The sequence below is a fragment of the Dendrobates tinctorius genome, unplaced genomic scaffold (assembly GCF_039654945.1).
Source record: "Dendrobates tinctorius isolate UK_male_01 unplaced genomic scaffold, ASM3965494v1 ptg000046l, whole genome shotgun sequence".
NCBI lineage: Eukaryota > Metazoa > Chordata > Amphibia > Anura > Dendrobatidae > Dendrobates > Dendrobates tinctorius.
This window is the reverse complement of record NW_027361714.1, coordinates 15,804,229-15,822,677: the sequence shown is the minus strand read 5'-3', so window position 1 is coordinate 15,822,677 and position 18,449 is coordinate 15,804,229. Positions and strand designations below refer to the sequence as shown.

The window sequence follows — 18,449 nt, the reverse complement described above, 5'->3', positions numbered from 1 at the left end:
GTAATTTTGGCCCATTCTTACACACAAACACTATTCAAATCCTGAAGTTTCTGGGGAGCTTCTTCGATGAATTCGGAGCTTGAGTTCCTTTCATAAATTTTCTATTGGATTCAGGTCAGTTGATTGGCTGGACCATTCTAGAATCTTTATTTTCTTTCTATGAAACCAATTGACAGTTTCCTTGGCAGTGTGTTTCTGATAATTGTCTTCTTGAAATGTCCACCCTCATTTCATTTTCATCATCCTGGTAGATGGTAGCAGGTTTTTATACGGAATCTCTGGGTACATTTGTGAATTCATACTTTCTTCAATCATATGAAGTTTGCCAGTGCCGAATGCCGAAAAACAGGCTCAAACCATGATGCTCCCACCTCCAAACTTCACTGTTGTTCTGGTGTTTTTGGAGTGGCATACAGTGCCTTTTGGCCATGGAACATGATGTGCATTATGACATCCATCGATTTGACCTCTGTGACCATTCTTGACTGGCCCAGCCAGAGCCCTGACCTAAACCCAATTGAGCATCTCTGGAGAGACGTTAAAATGGCTGTCCACCAACGTTCACCATCCAACCTGACAGAACTGGAGAGGATCTGCAAGGAAGAATGGCAGAGAATCCCCAAATCCAGGTGTGAAAAACTTGTTGCATCATTCCCAAGAAGACTCATGGCTGTACTAGCTCAAAATGGTGCTTCTACTCAATACTGAGCAAAGGGTCTGAATACTTATGACCATCTGATATTTCAGCTTTTCTTTTTTAATAAATTGGCAAAAATTTCTACATTTCTGTTTTTATTCCATCAAGATGCGGTGCAGAGTGTACATTAATGAGAAAAAAATGAACTTTTTTGAATTTACCAAATGGCTGCAATGTAACAACGAGTGAAAAACGTAAAAGGGTCTGAATACTTTCCGTATCCACTGTATATGTCTTCTGGATTGGATGGGCTGTTACTGACATCTGGTGAGAATTTCATGTCAATAGAATATTAATGTTCAATGGTTATTTCACCCGCTGTGTGTGTATGTGTGTATATATACAGTGGGGAAAAAAAGTATTTAGTCAGTCAGCAATAGTGCAAGTTCCACCACTTAAAAAGATGAGAGGCGTCTGTAATTTACATCATAGGTAGACCTCAACTATGGGAGACAAACTGAGAAAAAAAAATCCAGAAAATCACATTGTCTGTTTTTTTTTCATTTTATTTGCATATTATGGTGGAAAATAAGTATTTGGTCAGAAACAAGCAATCAAGATTTCTGGCTCTCACAGACCTGTAACTTCCTCTTTAAGAGTCTCCTCTTTCCTCCACTCATTACCTGTAGTAATGGCACCTGTTTAAACTTGTTATCAGTATAAAAAGACACCTGTGCACACCCTCAAACAGTCTGACTCCAAACTCCACTATGGTGAAGACCAAAGAGCTGTCAAAGGACACCAGAAACAAAATTGTAGCCCTGCACCAGGCTGGGAAGACTGAATCTGCAATAGCCAACCAGCTTGGAGTGAAGAAATCAACTGTGGGAGCAATCAATAATTAGAAAATGGAAGACATACAAGACCACTGATAATCTCCCTCGATCTGGTGCTCCACGCAAAATCCCACCCCGTGGGGTCAGAATGATCACAAGAACGGTGAGCAAAAATCCCAGAACCATGCGGGGGGACCTAGTGAATGAACTGCAGAGAGCTGGGACCAATGTAACAAGGCCTACCATAAGTAACACACTACGCCACCATGGACTCAGATCCTGCAGTGCCAGACGTGTCCCACTGCTTAAGCCTGTACATGTCCGGGCCCGTCTGAAGTTTGCTAGAGAGCATTTGGATGATCCAGAGGAGTTTTGGGAGAATGTCCTATGGTCTGATGAAACCAAACTGGAACTGTTTGGTAGAAACACAACTTGTCGTGTTTGGAGGAAAAAGAATACTGAGTTGCATCCATCAAACACCATACCTACTGTAAAGCATGGTGGTGGAAACATCATGCTTTGGGGCTGTTTCTCTGCAAAGGGGCCAGGATGACTGATCCGGGTACATGAAAGAATGAATGGGGCCATGTATCGTGAGATTTTGAGTGCAAACCTCCTTCCATCAGCAAGGGCATTGAAGATGAAACGTGGCTGGGTCTTTCAACATGACAATGATCCAAAGCACACCGCCAGGGCAACGAAGGAGTGGCTTCGTAAGAAGCATTTCAAGGTCCTGGAGTGGCCTAGCCAGTCTCCAGATCTCAACCCTATAGAAAACCTTTGGAGGGAGTTGAAAGTCCGTGTTGCCAAGCAAAAAGCCAAAAACATCACTGCTCTAGAGGAGATCTGCATGGAGGAATGGGCCAACATACCAACAACAGTGTGTGGCAACCTTGTGAAGACTTACAGAAAACGTTTGACCTCTGTCATTGCCAACAAAGGATATATCACAAAGTATTGAGATGAAATTTTCTTTCTGACCAAATACTTATTTTCCACCATAATATGCAAATAAAATGAAAAAAAAACCAGACAATGTGATTTTCTGGATTTTTTTTTCTCAGTTTGTCTCCCATAGTTGAGGTCTACCTATGATGTAAATTACAGACGCCTCTCATCTTTTTAAGTGGTGGAACTTGCACTATTGCTGACTGACTAAATACTTTTTTTCCCCACTGTACTCACATATACACACATATATATATAAATATGTGCGTATATTTGTGTAAGACCCCCCTACCCCTATATAGTGTATGTACAGTGTCATGAGAAAGTATTTATACCCTGTGAACTTTTCCTCATTTTTTCAGATTATACCCATAAACTTAAATGTATTTTATTGAGATTTTAGGTGATATACCAACACAAAGTGGTAAGTATTTGCGAAGTGTAAAGAAAATAATAAATGGTTTTCTAATTATTTTAAAAATATCAATCTGAAAATTATGATGTGCATTTGTATTCATCCACCTGTACGATAGCCCTAAATTCAGTTCAGTTGAACGTGCATCCTTGGATGGATGCACATCCAGCTGCAGTATATGCTGACATCGGAATGGTTTAGATCAAAGCATAGTCATGTTTTAATGGCCCAAAGTCCAGACCTAAATCCCATTTAGAATCTGTGGCAAGACTTGAAATTTGCTGTTCACAGACGCTCTCAATTCAATCTTACTGAGCGAAGGCTAGTTTGCAAAGAAGAATGGGCAAAAATTTCAGCCTCTGGATGGGCAAAGGGGAGGCTGAATACAAAAGCACATCATAATTTTCAAGTTTATATTTTTAAAATATCTAGAAAACTGTATCGCTTCCTTTGCATTGACCAAAATCTTGCTACTTTGTGGTGATATATATCACATAAAATCCCAATAAAATAAATCTAATTCATTTAAGTTTGTACAAATAATTTTTTCAAATCACTGTAGTATATATAGCCAAGTCCCCACTAATAATATGTATAGAAATATTGCCCTTCTCTCACTTATAACATATATAGAAATGTCACCTCCCACATATGGTATATAAAGCTAAGTCCCTCCTCTCCCACACAGTATATATAGACATGCACCTCTCCCTCACAATTCCGCAGCATATCTGCAACGTGGGCACATAGCCTAAAAGTCTCCATTATGGCAGCAGCAGAGGATGGAGGATTTCCCAGCATGCTGTGCAGTGAGATATGATAAGCTGTCTGGAGCAGCACACTCTGTCCCCAGACATGGATATGTGCTCTATTTCTCCCATCTGCTGTGAGGAAGAGTGGGTGAGGCTGAACCTCCTCGGGGCAGTGTTTTACAAGGAAGCCATCGACTCCCTGACATAGGCCCAGCCCTTAGGAAAAATGAACCCATGAATGATTTCTTGGACAATATACTGAAATACTTTCCCACGTATGGCAGCAAAAGGAGTCTTCAGTAGGCCCCTGGCTGCCATAGTAATTTAATACTTGCAGTGCATACAGGACGTCACTCAAGTAACGGAAATTGTACATTTTTATGGCATTTTAACAGCGTCCTGTGATAATCTTGACAAAGTACTAGCTGATCTATGGAAATTACCATAAGAAAATAACTTTTGGCAATACTCACTCTTTTCATTGTTTCCTTGAATATAGCTGAAAAGACGCATGAAACAAGTGCTGACAGCACTGTCCCAGTCTTTCACCGTCATCAGCTCGGTGCTTACCCACTTTGCCGGTTCATACTGTCGCATTTCATAATCTGGAGACTGCAGCAAAATATGAACATAGTGAACTACTTACACACAGCTAATAGACAGACATCCTGTTTTGGGGGTATTCTTAAGAGGAAACTAAAAACCAACATTGCTGGATCTAACTTCATTTAAAATCTCAAGTCATAACCACACAATTACACGTGTCACATAAGAAATGATCTGAAAGTCCTCATTATATCAGAATTGGTGCATCTAATTATTTATTTAAATAATTTAATAAAACGGCACGGAGGCCCCTCTATTTCTGATAATCAGCCAAGATAAAGCAGACAGCTGAGGGCTGCAGCCCACAGCTGTCTGCTTACCTGCGCTTGTTGTCAAAAATAGGGGGGACGCCACGTCTTTTTTATATAATTTTCTACTAACATGGCTGTGATGGTGCCGGAAATGCTCACACTGGAAAAGTGTGTGATGCGAAGATGCGATTTTCTAGCATCTAAGCATCCATGTGACATCCATATGGCATCCGTACGGTGAGATTTTCTCGCCGGCTTGCAAAATGGACATATAATGGGTCCATAGCCTCAAATATTCGTGAAAACATATATTTATAGACTGTATATATCAGTGAGATACAGAACAGTACACATCAAAAGTTTGGACACACCTTCTCATTCAAAGAGTTTTCTTTATTTTCATGACTGAAAATTGTAGATTCACTCTAAAATGCATCAAAACTATGAATTAACACATGTGGAATTATATAATTAACAAAAAATTGTGAAACAACTGAAAATATGTCTTATATTCTAGGTTCTTCAAAGTAGCCACCTTTTGCTTTGATTACTGCTTTGCACACTCTTGGCATTCTCTTAATGAGCTTCAAGAGGTAGTCACCGGAAATGGTTTTCACTTCACAGGTGTGCCCTGTCAGGTTTAATAAGTGGGATTTCTTGCCTTATAAATGGGGTTGGGACCATCAGTTGTGTTGTGCAGAAGTCTGGTGGATACACAGCTGATAGTCCTACTGAATAGACTGTTAGAATTTGTATTATGACAAGAAAAAAGTAGCTAATTAAAGAAAAACGAGTGGCCATCATTACTTTAAGAAATGAAGGTCAGTCAGTCTGAAAAATTGGGAGAACTTTGAAAGTGTCTCCAAGTGCAGTGGCAAAAACCATCAAGCGCTACAAAGAAACTGGCTCACATGAGCACCACCCCAGGAAAGGAAGATCAAGAGTCACCTCTGCTGCGGAGTTCATCCGAGTCACCAGCCTCAGAAATTGCAGGTTAACAGCAGCTCAGATTAGAGACCAGGTCAATGCCACACAGAGTTCTAGCAGCAGACATATCTCTACAACAACTGTTAAGAGGAGACTTTGTGCAGCAGGCCTTCATGGTAAAATAGCTTCTAGGAAACCACTGCTAAGGACAGGCAACAAGCAGAAGAGACTTGTTTGGGCTGAAGAACACAAGGAATGGACATTAGACCAGTGAAAATCTGTGCTTTGGTCTGATGAGTCCAAATTTGAGATCTTTGGTTCCAACCACCATGTCTTTGTGTGACGCAGAAAAGATGAACGGATGGACTCTACATGCCTGGTTCCCACCGTGAAGCATGGAGGAGGAGGGGTGATGGTGTGGGGGTGCTTTGCTGGTTACACTGTTGGGGATTTATTCAAAATTGAAGGCATACTTAACCAGCATGGCTACCACAGCATCTTGCAGCGGCATGATATTCCATCCGGTTTGCGTTTAGTTGGACGATCATTTATTTTTCAACAAGGACAATGAGCCCAAACACACCTCCAGGCTGTGTAAGGGCTATTTGACCAAGAAGGAGAGTGATGGGGTGCTACGCCAGATGACCTGGCCTCCACAGTCACCAGACCTGAACCCAATCGAGATGGTTTGGGGTGAGCTGGACTGCAGAGTGAAGGCGAAAGGGCCAACAAGTGCTAAGCATCTCTGGGAACTCCTTCAAGACTGTTGGAAGACCATTTCCGGTGACTACCTTTTGAAGCTCATCAAGAGAATGCCAAGAGTGTGCAAAGCAGTAATCAAAGCAAAAGGTGGCTACTTTGAAGAACTTAGAATATAAGACATATTTTCAGTTGTTTCACACTTTTTTGTTAATTATATAATTCCACATGTGTTAATTCATAATTTTGATGCCTTCAGAGTGAATCTACAATTTTCATAGTCATGAAAATAAAGAAAACTCGTTGAATGAGGTGTGTCCAAACTTTTGGTCTGTACTGTATATATATATATATATATATATATATATATATATATATATATACACTACCGTTAAAAAGTTTAGGGTCACTTAGAAATTTCCTTATTTTTGAAAGAAAAACACAGTTTTTTTCCAATGAAGCTAACATTAAATGATTCAGAAATGCACTTTATACATTGTTATTGTGGTAAATGACTATTCTAGCTGCAAACGTCTGGTTTGTAATGCAATATCTTCATAGGTATGTAGAGGCCCATTTCCAACAACCATCACTCCAATGTTCTTAGGGTACTTTGTGTTTGCTAACTGTGTAAGAAGCCTAATGGATGGTTAGAACACTCTTGAAAACATTTGTGCAAGTATGTTAGCACAGCTGAAAACAGTTTGGCTGATCAGAGAAGCTATAAACCTGACCTTCCTTTGAGCTAGTTGAGAATCTGGAGCATTACATTTGTTGGTTCCATTAAACTCTCAAAATGGCCAGAAAAAAAAAAGAACTTTAATGTGAAACTCGACAGTCTATTCTTGTTCTTAGAAATGAAGGCTATTCCATGTGAGAAATTGCCAAGAAAATGAAGATTTCCTACAACGGTGTGTACTACTCCCTTCAGAGGAGAGCACAAACAGGCTCTAACCAGAGTAGAAAGAGAAGTGGGAGACCCCGCTGCACAACTGAGCAACAAGACAAGTACATTTGAGTATGTAGTTTGAGAAATCGACGCCTCACAGGTCATCATCTAGCTTCATTAAATAGTACACACAAAACACCAGTGTCAACGTCTACAGTGAAGAAGCGACTCCAAGATGCTGGTCTTCAGGGCAGAGTGGCAAAGAAAAAGCCATATCTGAGACTGGATAATAAAAGGAAAAGATTAATATGGGCAAAAGAACACAGACATAGGACAGAGGAAAATTGGAAAAAAGTGTTGTGGACAGGCGAATCCAAGTTTGAGGTGTTTGGATCACACAGAAGAACATTTTGAGACGCATAACAACTGAAAAGATGCTGGAAGAGTGCCTGATGCCATCTGTCAAGCATGGTGGAGGTAATGTTATGGTCTGGGGTTGCTTTGGTGCTGGTAAAGTGGGAGATTTGTACAAGGTAAAAGGGATTTTGAACAAGGAAGGCTATCACTCCATTTTGCAATGCCATGCCATACCCTGTGGACAGTGCTTGATTGGAGCCAATTTCATCCTACAACAGGACAATGACCAAAGGCACACCAAATTATGCAAGAACTATTTAGGGAAGAAGCAGGAAGCTGGTATTCTATCTGTAATGGAGAGGCCAGTGCAGTCACCAGATCTCAACGCCATTGAGCTGCTGTGGGAGCAGCTTGACCGTATGGTATGCAGAAAGTGCCCATCAAGCCAAACCAACTTGTGGGAGGGGCTTCTGGAAGCATGGGGTGAAAGTTCTCCAGATTACCTCAGCAAATTAACTGCTAGAATGCCAAAGGTCTGCAATGCAGTAATTGTTGCAAAGGGAGCATTCTTTGACAAAAGGAAAGTTTGTAGGAGAAAATTATTATTTCAAATAAAAATTTTTTTTCCGAACCTTGTCTATGTCTGAACTAGATTTTAAATTCATTTGGCAACTCATTTGATTAATAAAAGTATGAGTTTTCATGGAAAACTCAAAAATGTCTGCGTGACCCTAACTTTTGAACAGTAGTGTGCATATATATATATATATATATATATATATATATACTTCATACAGAGATAGCAGAATAGCCAATAATTGTAAAATCATTACAGAACCCGACAGGATATGAGACATGGTTTACATACAGTAAACTATTGCATAGCCATTAGATTTATACATGTCCCTCACTAATAATGTTAGTAGTATATGTGTGTAAAATTTTGGAGCTGTAGGTGTTAAATTAAAGGATTAATTCACGGAAAAAAATGGCGTGGGCTCAAGCACAATTTTCTCCTCCAGAGAGGGCAAGCCAGTGACTGAGGGCAGAAATTAATAACCTAGAGAGGGACCATTGTTTTTGCCCCCCCGGGACTAAAAAAAAATCTGCCCCCAGCCACCCCCGAAAAGGCGCATCTGTAAGATGTGCCAATTCCAGCACTTACCCGCTCTCTTCCCATTGCCCTGTAGCGGGTGGCATATCTATTTATATAATTGCCTTGTAATGTTTTCATTTCCTGTTCTGTCCAGATGTCACCGTATCCCAGAATTCCAAGAGGAGGAAGTTCACCGACCGTCCACCGACCGCCATATTGTGACACCCAAGTGATGGTTGTATGTGGCGCCCCTGAGGCTCAGTCGCCACAGAGGTACTGCACCTTGCTCTCTCTTTAGGGGTGTAGTACCCCACCACCCAGGTAGGTTGGGAGCTCCTTTCTACACTCCAACACTCGCACCCTACACAACAGAGTAGTTCTGCACAACCACATTGCGGCTCCTTGCTCAGTGGGTAGCAAAGCACCTTTGGTGGTTCCTTGCTTGGAACACTGGACGTGCTGGGAGGTGGGTGGAGTTAAGATACATAAAAGAGTGGGAAAGTGTAAGATGAGAGTTCAGTCAGTCAGTGAGGTTCAGTCTGACAGAAGGTCAGGCGGGTAGGAAGTCACTCAGACAGGAGTGAGGATCCCTGGAAGAAGGGATGGAGGAAGGAGTGCTGCAGCTGCCTCAGTGATCTGAGCCAGCTGGCACGGGAAAGGAAAAGAAGGAGAAAGACGTAGAACTGAAACCTAAGCTTCCATAAGAGAGAAAGACGAGTACTGAACGAAGGAGTAGAGAGAACAGAGAGGACGTGGGTTAGAAGAGGAACCCTGCCTATAGGTTCTCAGCACAAGGCCGGGGCCCGGTCCCCGAGGTTGTATGGACACTTATGGTTCTGCAGCAGACACCGGTGGAGTAGTTGGCTGTAAATGCACTACTCCCATCTAAGACTTGGGGCACAACAGCAATTGGATAGAGAGCCGGGACTCAGGAGAAGGGAGTCCCCAAAGCAGGCTACAGCTGTCTGCCGTACAAGTAGGTTTCTTGGGAACATCTGTCAAGAGGAACTCCAGCGTACCACGGTACTGGAGATCTTCACACTTCAAGGCGCTATAGAGGAGACGTTCAGGAAAGGCACATAAGTTGGCTGTGTGTGGAAGGGAGCTTTCCATCTTGCCTGGGGTTGACTGGGTCCCTGACCCGGAGGACACGGCACAGAAGCGAGCACTACTGACTGTGAGTAAAGCCTTGGAACTACATACCCTGGTGTCCTCCATTCCTTCCTGCGTCCGTTTGCCTGACACTGCTACATCCCCTGCGCCGGACACTACACCACCAAAGTGTCCCCACATCTACACTGCCCTGGGACAACAGCCCTGCCTGTGGAGGGCTATACCATCATTGCTGCATCACACCATCTGTCCCGGAGGATCTGCATGCAGCGTCGGCTTAACACTTCCCTTGCCGAACACCACAGGTGGCGTCACGAACTATTCCATTCCATTAACTACATTCCCCCGTTACTTGGGCGCCCAGGGCCACGGTCCCGGTCACCGCTGCTGTGACACATCCCACTGACACCGGCCCGGTACCGAGTACCCCACAGCCCTGGGAGGGTGACCCATGTCTCAATATGGAAATTGCTGCTGGTACCAACCTATTGCATGGTACCACCAGCGGAACACAGTTGCACGACACACACACTCTATACGCAGTATGCACCACATACACACACTATCGCTGACGTCACTGAGGCTGCGCAACCTCCCTGCCTGACCTGAGGTGAACTCACCAGCGTGGGAAAATGTTCAGAAACTTTCCCACGCTAATCAGTTCATCTCCGGTCAGGCGGAGAGGCTGCACAGGCAGCTTTTCATTAATTCCTCCATGGTTTACAGCTGGGCCGGTCGAATTAGCTCCGCTCCTGGTTGTAAACTATTTAACCCGTTCAGATGGAATGCAACGTGGAACATGACTGTACGGCGGACAGGTATGTGATATTGTTGCTTTTTTATTTTGGATTTTTTGCAGGAGAACGATGGCTTTGAATGGATTGGAAGTATAGTAAAGATGGAAAAAATGTGTGTTTAATTATTTCATTAAAAGTCTTTATTCTTAATGTGTGTGTGTGTGTGTGTGTTTTTTTAACCCCTTTCAGACTAGTGGATTAATAATGGAGAGGTGTCTTATTGACACCTCTCCATTATTAACCAGGCTTAATGTCACCTTACAATAGCAAGGTGACATTAACCCCTTATTACCCCATATGCCACCCGCTACAGGACAATGGGAAGAGAGCGGGTAAGTGCTGGAATTGGCACATCTTACAGATGCTCCATTTCTGGGGTGGCTGGGGGCAGATTTTTTTAGCAAGGGGGGGCCAAAAACAATGGTCCCTCTCTAGGCTTTTAATTTCTGAACTCAGTCACTGGCTTGCCCTCTCTGGCGGAGAAAATTGCACGAGAGCCCATGCCAGTTTTTTCTGTGAATTAATCCTTTAATTTAATACCTACAGCTCCAAAATTTTATACACACATATACTACTAACATTATTAGTGAGGGACATATATAAATCTAACGGATATGCAATGGTTTACTGTATGTAAACCATGTTTCATATCCTGTCGGGTTCTGTAATGATTTTACAAATGCCGACAATTGAATTTTCACCCATTCTGCTATCTATAGCTCTATGAAAAATAAATATATATATATATATATATATATACAGTATATGTGTGTGTGTCAATGACATATATATACATACACTGCTCAAAAAATAAAGGTAACACATCCTAGTACATTGTGTTAAGTGTTACCTTTATTTTTTTGAGCAGTATATACATATCTATACTATGTGTATACATGTATTCTATCTATTCTATTTTAACATGTCAGTGTGATTTTACAGTATAGCGCACTGAATTGCCGGCTTTTCTAAAGGACACCGATGCATATTTCTCGCAAGTCACACGCATAGTCTGTGTGTAATGTTTTTTTCTCGCACCCATAGACTTGCATTGACGAGTCTCGGGCGTAATACGGTGAAAATCGCAGCATGCTGTGATATCACCCGCTTGTATAATATGGGCGAGAAAAAAACGGATGATGGGAGCTGCCCCACAGATTAACATTGGTCCGAGTGCTATGCGATTTTTTTCTCGCAAAGCACTTGTCCATATTTCTCTCTAGTGTGACTCCGGCCTTACAATGTAAGCATTTGGAGCCTCTTTCATAGCTTCTATCTAATGCTTCATAGGCTTCCATTGTAAAAGCCACTTCCAGCTCTCACAGTGTGACTCAAAGAGTCAGCAGAGCAGTGACTTCACTGAGAAGAGGAGCTCAATGGTGCTGGATCCAGAAGAAAGCAGATGTAGGTGAGTATACAGTATTAATACACTCACACTACCTTACATGCACTTATACACTCATTTAATAAAAAATATATACGAGAGTGCTTCTTTAATAACCAGCATGGCGATATTATCACTACTGTATATGCTGGTGTTATGTATGTTATATTGTAATATTATTATTATTATTATATCTTATATAGCAGCAATATTGATAATCAAGGTAATAGTAAATCTTGATTTTTTGCATTCAGGGTAATTTAAGTAACAGAGACCCAAATCCCAGTGAAAGGGACACAGTCGGCATAGGCCTGTGTGCTTTCAAATGTCAGGGCTCAATTTTAGCTCCAGTCCTTCCCTGATTACAATGACACAGTAAATAATGCAGGATCCATCATTCACAATAGAAGACTGTCACAGTTCTCCTCCACTCCCTCCCTACAGAATGATATTTTTATCAGGTCGTGGAGCATGCATAGACAAGTTTACCACTTAAAGGGTTGTCTGGCCTTTGGCTACAAGTCAGCAGATACTCTATGTGGCTGCAGACTTGTGAATCCTCACATCGAGCACATTGTGCACTGTGAAGATTCTCTGGTGCTGGGACATGCGGGAACGTTACCAAAAGTATGTGATTTGCATACATGCGGGCACGTGCCGACTAGACGAGCGCTGTCTCGATAAATACAAGTGTGTTGAGCGATGCCAGACAGACACAGTCTAGTTAAAATGTGGCCAGAAGTATTCAAATAACGTACTTGCGGTAACATGACCACCAAGAATCCAGACAACATGTAGTATGTGCGATGTGAGGATTTACAAGTCTGCAGCCACATAGAGTATCTGCGGACTTGTAGCTTAACCCCTTTAAGTCAATGAGTCATTTCCAGATTATTGTGGTCTATGGTTCATGTGTACTTTAAACCATATCTTCATATGTGGATAACAGCAACACAGGCAAGATGGCTACCAATATAATCATGTAATCAAGGTAAAATTTAAAAAAAATCTACAATCAGAAAATAATTTAAAAAAACAGATTAAAAGAAAAGAATAATCTTTAAAAATAGGGATAATCTTTAAAAATATACATAGGCAATATATTCCCTTTAAAGATCCACTTGATGAGGAATATAAGAAAACTGGACTGTACCGTAGTTTCCATCGCCGTCCATTTAGGTGTTTGAAGTTCAGATGAAAATAAAGCTTGTTTCACAGTCTTCAGCATTGCTTACTGAAAAATACATGTACTATTTAAAATATATTCACTATTATTGGAAAAAATATCACTAATTGCTATGCCCAATTCTGCCTTCGGAAGCGCTGTCACAGATTCCACTACTTATTGCGAAAACAAATAGTAACGGAAACCTGGCAAGTCAGGACTGATGATGTCTGGTGTGTGAGTGATCAGTCTCAGGCATGAATCCCAATATTCTGTCCTAAATCAAGGCGCCAATGTGAATGCAGTCTAAGGCTGTGTGCACACGCTGCGGAAAAGGTGCGGATTCATCCGCACAGATTTTGTACAATCCGCAGGTGAAACCGCAGGTCAAAAGACCTGCGGTTTTACCTGCGGATTGCTCTGCGGTTTTGCCCTGCGGTTTTTCATCTCCTCAATGGAGGAGATGGCAAACCGCAGGGGAATCCGCAGAAAGAATTGACATGTCAATTCTTTCTGCGGATTGAAAACCGCAGATAATCCGCGCGGAAAATTCCGCACCGTCTGCACTGCGGTTTTTGATTCCCATAGGGAATCATGGTACTGTACACCGCAGCAGAAACTGCTGTGGGTCCGCAGCGGCCAAAACCGCTGCGGAACCGCAGCAAAATCCGCAGCGTGTGCACACAGCCTAAAGTGTTCTATGAAATCACCCAGCCTGCCAAAAGCTATACAATGCATATTATAGGGTCATTCTCTTACCTTATTCTCGGAGGGTGTCTGACACTTGTGTCCTCAGTGATCTGTACAGGCAGATGAGTAACAATATATATCAGGACTTGTAAAACTGTGGGTTTCCCTTATATAATGATCTGAGGACATACAGTATATAGCGAGAACACAACATCCAAAGCCACATACAGACCTCTCCCAGGCTCCGCAGTCGCTGTCAGCTCCTGTTACTCTGGCTGTATATGGGGCTGGGTCTGTAGGCTGCGTGACAGGGGCGCTTTGTGTTTGGGGTTAGGTAAGATGTGGTTTTGTAACAGATATGATTGCAGGCCTCTCCTGCTTCGCACACTAGGGGGCGCTGCTGATATAACACATTTCTAATGCTGGAAATGCGGGCTGTATATATTCACTAGGCTTTAGTATCTGTACAGTAGATCATGCAGGCGTGTTTGTATTTATTACAAAATAACAATATCACCTAAATCCACATATTATGTAACTTAAAATGCAGACAGTGTTTGTGACACATATTCACACATAGCAGATTTGCTGCAGAAGTTTCATTTTTCTATGTAAGGACTTGTAGCAATCCATGCAAATGCACAGACACCCCCATGGAGATGTAGTAAAACAGATTTTAGGTTGCAGAATTTTATACACTAGATCTACCATGCATACATAGACCCTCACAGTATGCATTTGGCACTATACACTGCAGTAAACCAGCAAAAAATGTCTCATTATGGGTTCACTCATCAGACTAAGGTTATTCAATGACGCAGTGCAGATCTGTGTATTTTTTCTGTAGTATACAGCATGCTGCGATTTCACCCCGAAACTGGACAGTGTGAGAAAAAAAATCACATGCCATATGGACCACCATTATATGGACCATCAGTATACGGACCACCAGTATATGGACCACCAGTATACGGACCACCAGTATACAGACCATCAGTATACAGACCATCAGTATACGGACCACCGGTATACGGACCACCGGTATACGGACCATCGGTATACGGACCGTCAGTATACGGACCACCAGTATACGAACCATCAGTATATGGACCATCAGTATACGGACCATCAGTATACAGACCACCAGTATACAGACCATCAGTACATTTGTGGCCAAAAGTATTGACACCCCTGCAATTCTGTCAGATAATACTCAGTTTCTTCCTGAAAATGATTGCAAACACAAATTCTTTGGTATTATTATCTTCATTTAATTTGTCTTAAATGAAAAAACACAAAAGAGAATGAAGCAAAAAGCAAAACATTGATCATTTCACACAAAACTCTAAAAATGGGCCAGACAAAAGTATTGGCACCCTCAGCCTAATACTTGGTTGCACAACCTTTAGCCAAAATAACTGCGACCAACCGCTTCCAGTAACCATCAATGAGTTTCTTACAATGCTCTGCTGGAATTTTTGACCATTCTTCTTTGGCAAACTGCTCCAGGTCCCTGATATTTGAAGGGTGCCTTCTCCAAACTGCCATTTTTAGATCTCTCCACAGGTGTTCTATGGGAATCAGGTCTGGACTCATTGCTGGCCACCTTAGAAGTCTCCAGTGCTTTCTCTCAAACCATTTTCTAGTGCTTTTTGAAGTGTGTTTTGGGTCATTGTCCTGCTGGAAGACCCATGACCTCTGAGGGAGACCCAGCTTTCTCACACTGGGCCCTACATTATGCTGCAAAATTTGTTGGTAGTCTTCTGACTTCATAATGCCATGCACACGGTCAAGCAATCCAGTGCCAGAGGCAGCAAAGCAAACCCAAAACATCAGGGAACCTCCGCCATGTTTGATTGTAGGGACCATGTTCTTTTCTTTGAATGCCTCTTTTTTTCTCCTGTAAACTCTATGTTGATGCCTTTGCCCAAAAAGCTCTACTTTTGTCTCATCTGACCAGAGAACATTCTTCCAAAACGTTTTAGGCTTTTTCAGGTAAGTTTTGGCAAACTCCAGCCTGGCTTTTTTATGTCTCGGGGTAAGAAGTGGGGTCTTCCTGGGTCTCCTACCATACAATCCCTTTTCATTCAGACGCCGACGGATAGTACGGGTTGACACTGTTGTACCCTCGGACTGCAGGGCAGCTTGAACTTGTTTGGATGTTAGTCGAGGTTCTTTATCCAACATCCGCACAATCTTGCGTTGAAATCTCTTGTCAATTTTTCTTTTCCGTCCACATCTAGGGAGGTTAGCCACAGTGCCATGGGCTTTAAACTTCTTGATGACACTGCGCATGGTAGAAACAGGAATATTCAGGTCTTTGGAGATGGACTTGTAGCCTTGAGATTGCTCATGCTTCCTCACAATTTGGTTTCTCAAGTCCTCAGACAGTTCTTCGGTCTTCATTCTTTTCTCCATGCTCAATGTGGTACACACAAGGACACAGGACAGAGGTTGAGTCAACTTTAATCCATGTCAACTGGCTGCAAGTGTGATTTAGTTATTGCCAACACCTGTTAGGTGCCACAAGTAAGTTATAGGTGTTGTTAATTACACAAATTAGAGAAGCATCACATGATTTTTCGAACAGTGCCAATACATTTGTCCACCCTCTTTTTTATGTTTGGTGTGGAATTAAACTGTGTTCCAAATTATTATGCAGAAAGAGTGTAGGAGTGATAAGGTTAGAATTTTTTTATTTGTCATTTAAACTTATTGATTGTGATGTGTGTCAGAGCTCTTTATATCACTGAAAGCAATTGCAGATACCTGTGCAAATTAGTTTGGCAGGTGTGTCCAAATAAAGGCAAGACTACTTAAGAAGGCTGTTCCACATTATTAAGCAGCCTACATTTTTTGCCAAAATGGGAAAGAAAAAGGATGTGTCGGCTGCTGAGAAGCAACAAATTGTGGAGTATTTAGGTCAAGGCATGACTACAATCAACATTGCCAAGACACTTCATCGTGATCATCGCACAATCAAGAAGTATGTAGCTGATTCCCAGCACACACGTGTGCGTGCTGATAAGGAAAAATTGAGGACTCTTTCCAACAGGCAATTGCGTCAGGTTAAAAGAGCAGCTGCAAAAATGCCTTGTCATAGCAGCAGACAAGTTTTTGAAGCTGCTGGTGCCTCCAACGTCCCCCGAACAACAAGATGCAGGGTCCTCCAGAGGTTTGCAGCTGTGCATAAGCTATCCTGTCGACCACCTCTATCCACTGCACACAAGCAGAAACGGCTCCAGTGGGCCAAACGATACATGAAGACTGACTTCCAAACTGTTTTGTTCACCGATGAATGCCGTGCAACACTCGATGGTCCAGATGGATGGAGTGGAGGATGGCTGGTGGATGGACACCCCATGAAAACACGGCTAAGGTGCCAACAAGGAGGAGGTGGAGTAATGTTTTGGGCTGGAATCATGGGGAGAGAGATTGTCGACCCCTTTAGGATCCCTGAAGGGGTAAAGATGAACTCCATAATCTATGTGGAGTTTCTAAAACAGCACTTCCTGCCATGGTTCAAGAGGAAGAACCGTGTTTTCCGCAGCAAGATCATTTTCATGCATGATAATGCACCGTCTCATGCTGCAAATAACACATCTGCATCTCTGGCTGCTATGAGCATAAAAGAGGACAAACTTATGGTGTGGCCACCATCTTCTCCTGACGTCAACCCCATTGAGAACCTCTGGAGCATCATCAAAAGGAGTGTCTATGATGGCGGGAGGCAGTTCACATCTAAGCAACAGCTCTGGGAGGGTATTCTGTCCACATGCAAAACAATTGAAGCACAAACCATCCAAAAACTGACAAATTCAATGGACGAGAGCGTTCAGAAGCTTCTTTCGAACAAGGGCTCCTATGTACAAATGTAACATCACCTAGAATAAAGTTTTGACTTGAAAACTGTTTGATTTCATTTTGTAATAAGCTGATAATGCTTATAATTTCACAATTGACCATTTTTTTGTTCAAAATAAAAATAAAAAGGTTGAAAATTCTGCTGTGCATAATAATTTGGAACATGCATTTTGAGTGTTTCTTATTTTTAAAAATATACAGTTTGTTCAAAAACATTGCAGTTATACTAGAATATTAGATGACTGGAAAATAACAATGACTGTAATTCATATAGGTAATTTAGAGAAAATATGAGGAAATATTTTTTGCATAATAATTTGGAACACAGTGTATATCCAATTTGGCTTTAGGACAATTCTTTTTGTGTTTTTTCATTTAAGACAAATTAAAAAAAGATAATAATACCAAAGAATTTGTGTTTGCAATAATTTTCAGGAAGAAACTGAGTATTATCTGACAGAATTGCAGGGGTGTTAATACTTTTGGCCACAACTGTATATTCCATAAAAGATTAATAGATGCCGAGTAAAATATCAGATTGTATACGGAAGTCAAGTGAGGACAAAATTGTCCCACTCTCCTGGATGAGAAGGGGACTGATTATTTATACACAAGTGTGAACAATCCATAAAGGGGTTGCTCACCTTTTGGGGACAATTGTTTTCTTACATAAATGTAATGAATGCACTTGGGGCTGAAAATTAATTCTGGAGTTGGGTTTATTAAAATTTTACACCATTTGCTGCCTATAGCCACTGTATTACACTGTGTATTGCTGGCTCGAGAATGAGTTACCGGGATTGGCCACATTATCTTTATTTTATCAGACCTGCTGGGGACATGATTTTGTGGTTCTTACTATTACTGTATATAGTACTAGCTATGAACCCGTTCTATGCCCGAGTGGCAAGCATTTTTATTGGTATATAGTCTCCCATCCTGGTATGTGGTGCCCCCTCCTATCCTGGTATGTATGGCACCCCTCATCACTATCCTGCTATGCACGGCCCCCTCATCCCTGTA

The 18,449-nt window shown here is 41.9% G+C and overlaps 1 protein-coding gene across 1 annotated transcript in view; it reads right to left on the bottom strand.

Moving 5' to 3' along the window:
- The window catches only part of HEBP2 (heme binding protein 2), a 37,350-nt gene extending 23,425 nt beyond the window's left edge, over positions 1-13,925 (bottom strand). The window contains exons 1-4 of the mRNA XM_073575729.1: positions 13,795-13,925; positions 13,632-13,672; positions 12,861-12,941; positions 4,062-4,200 (exon numbers count right to left, since the gene is read on the bottom strand). Of these exons, the coding sequence (XP_073431830.1) occupies positions 4,062-4,200; positions 12,861-12,935 (214 nt within the window). The 5' untranslated portion in view covers positions 12,936-12,941; positions 13,632-13,672; positions 13,795-13,925. The remainder of the gene's footprint in view (positions 1-4,061; positions 4,201-12,860; positions 12,942-13,631; positions 13,673-13,794) is intronic.
- Positions 13,926-18,449: the final 4,524 nt, after the last annotated feature.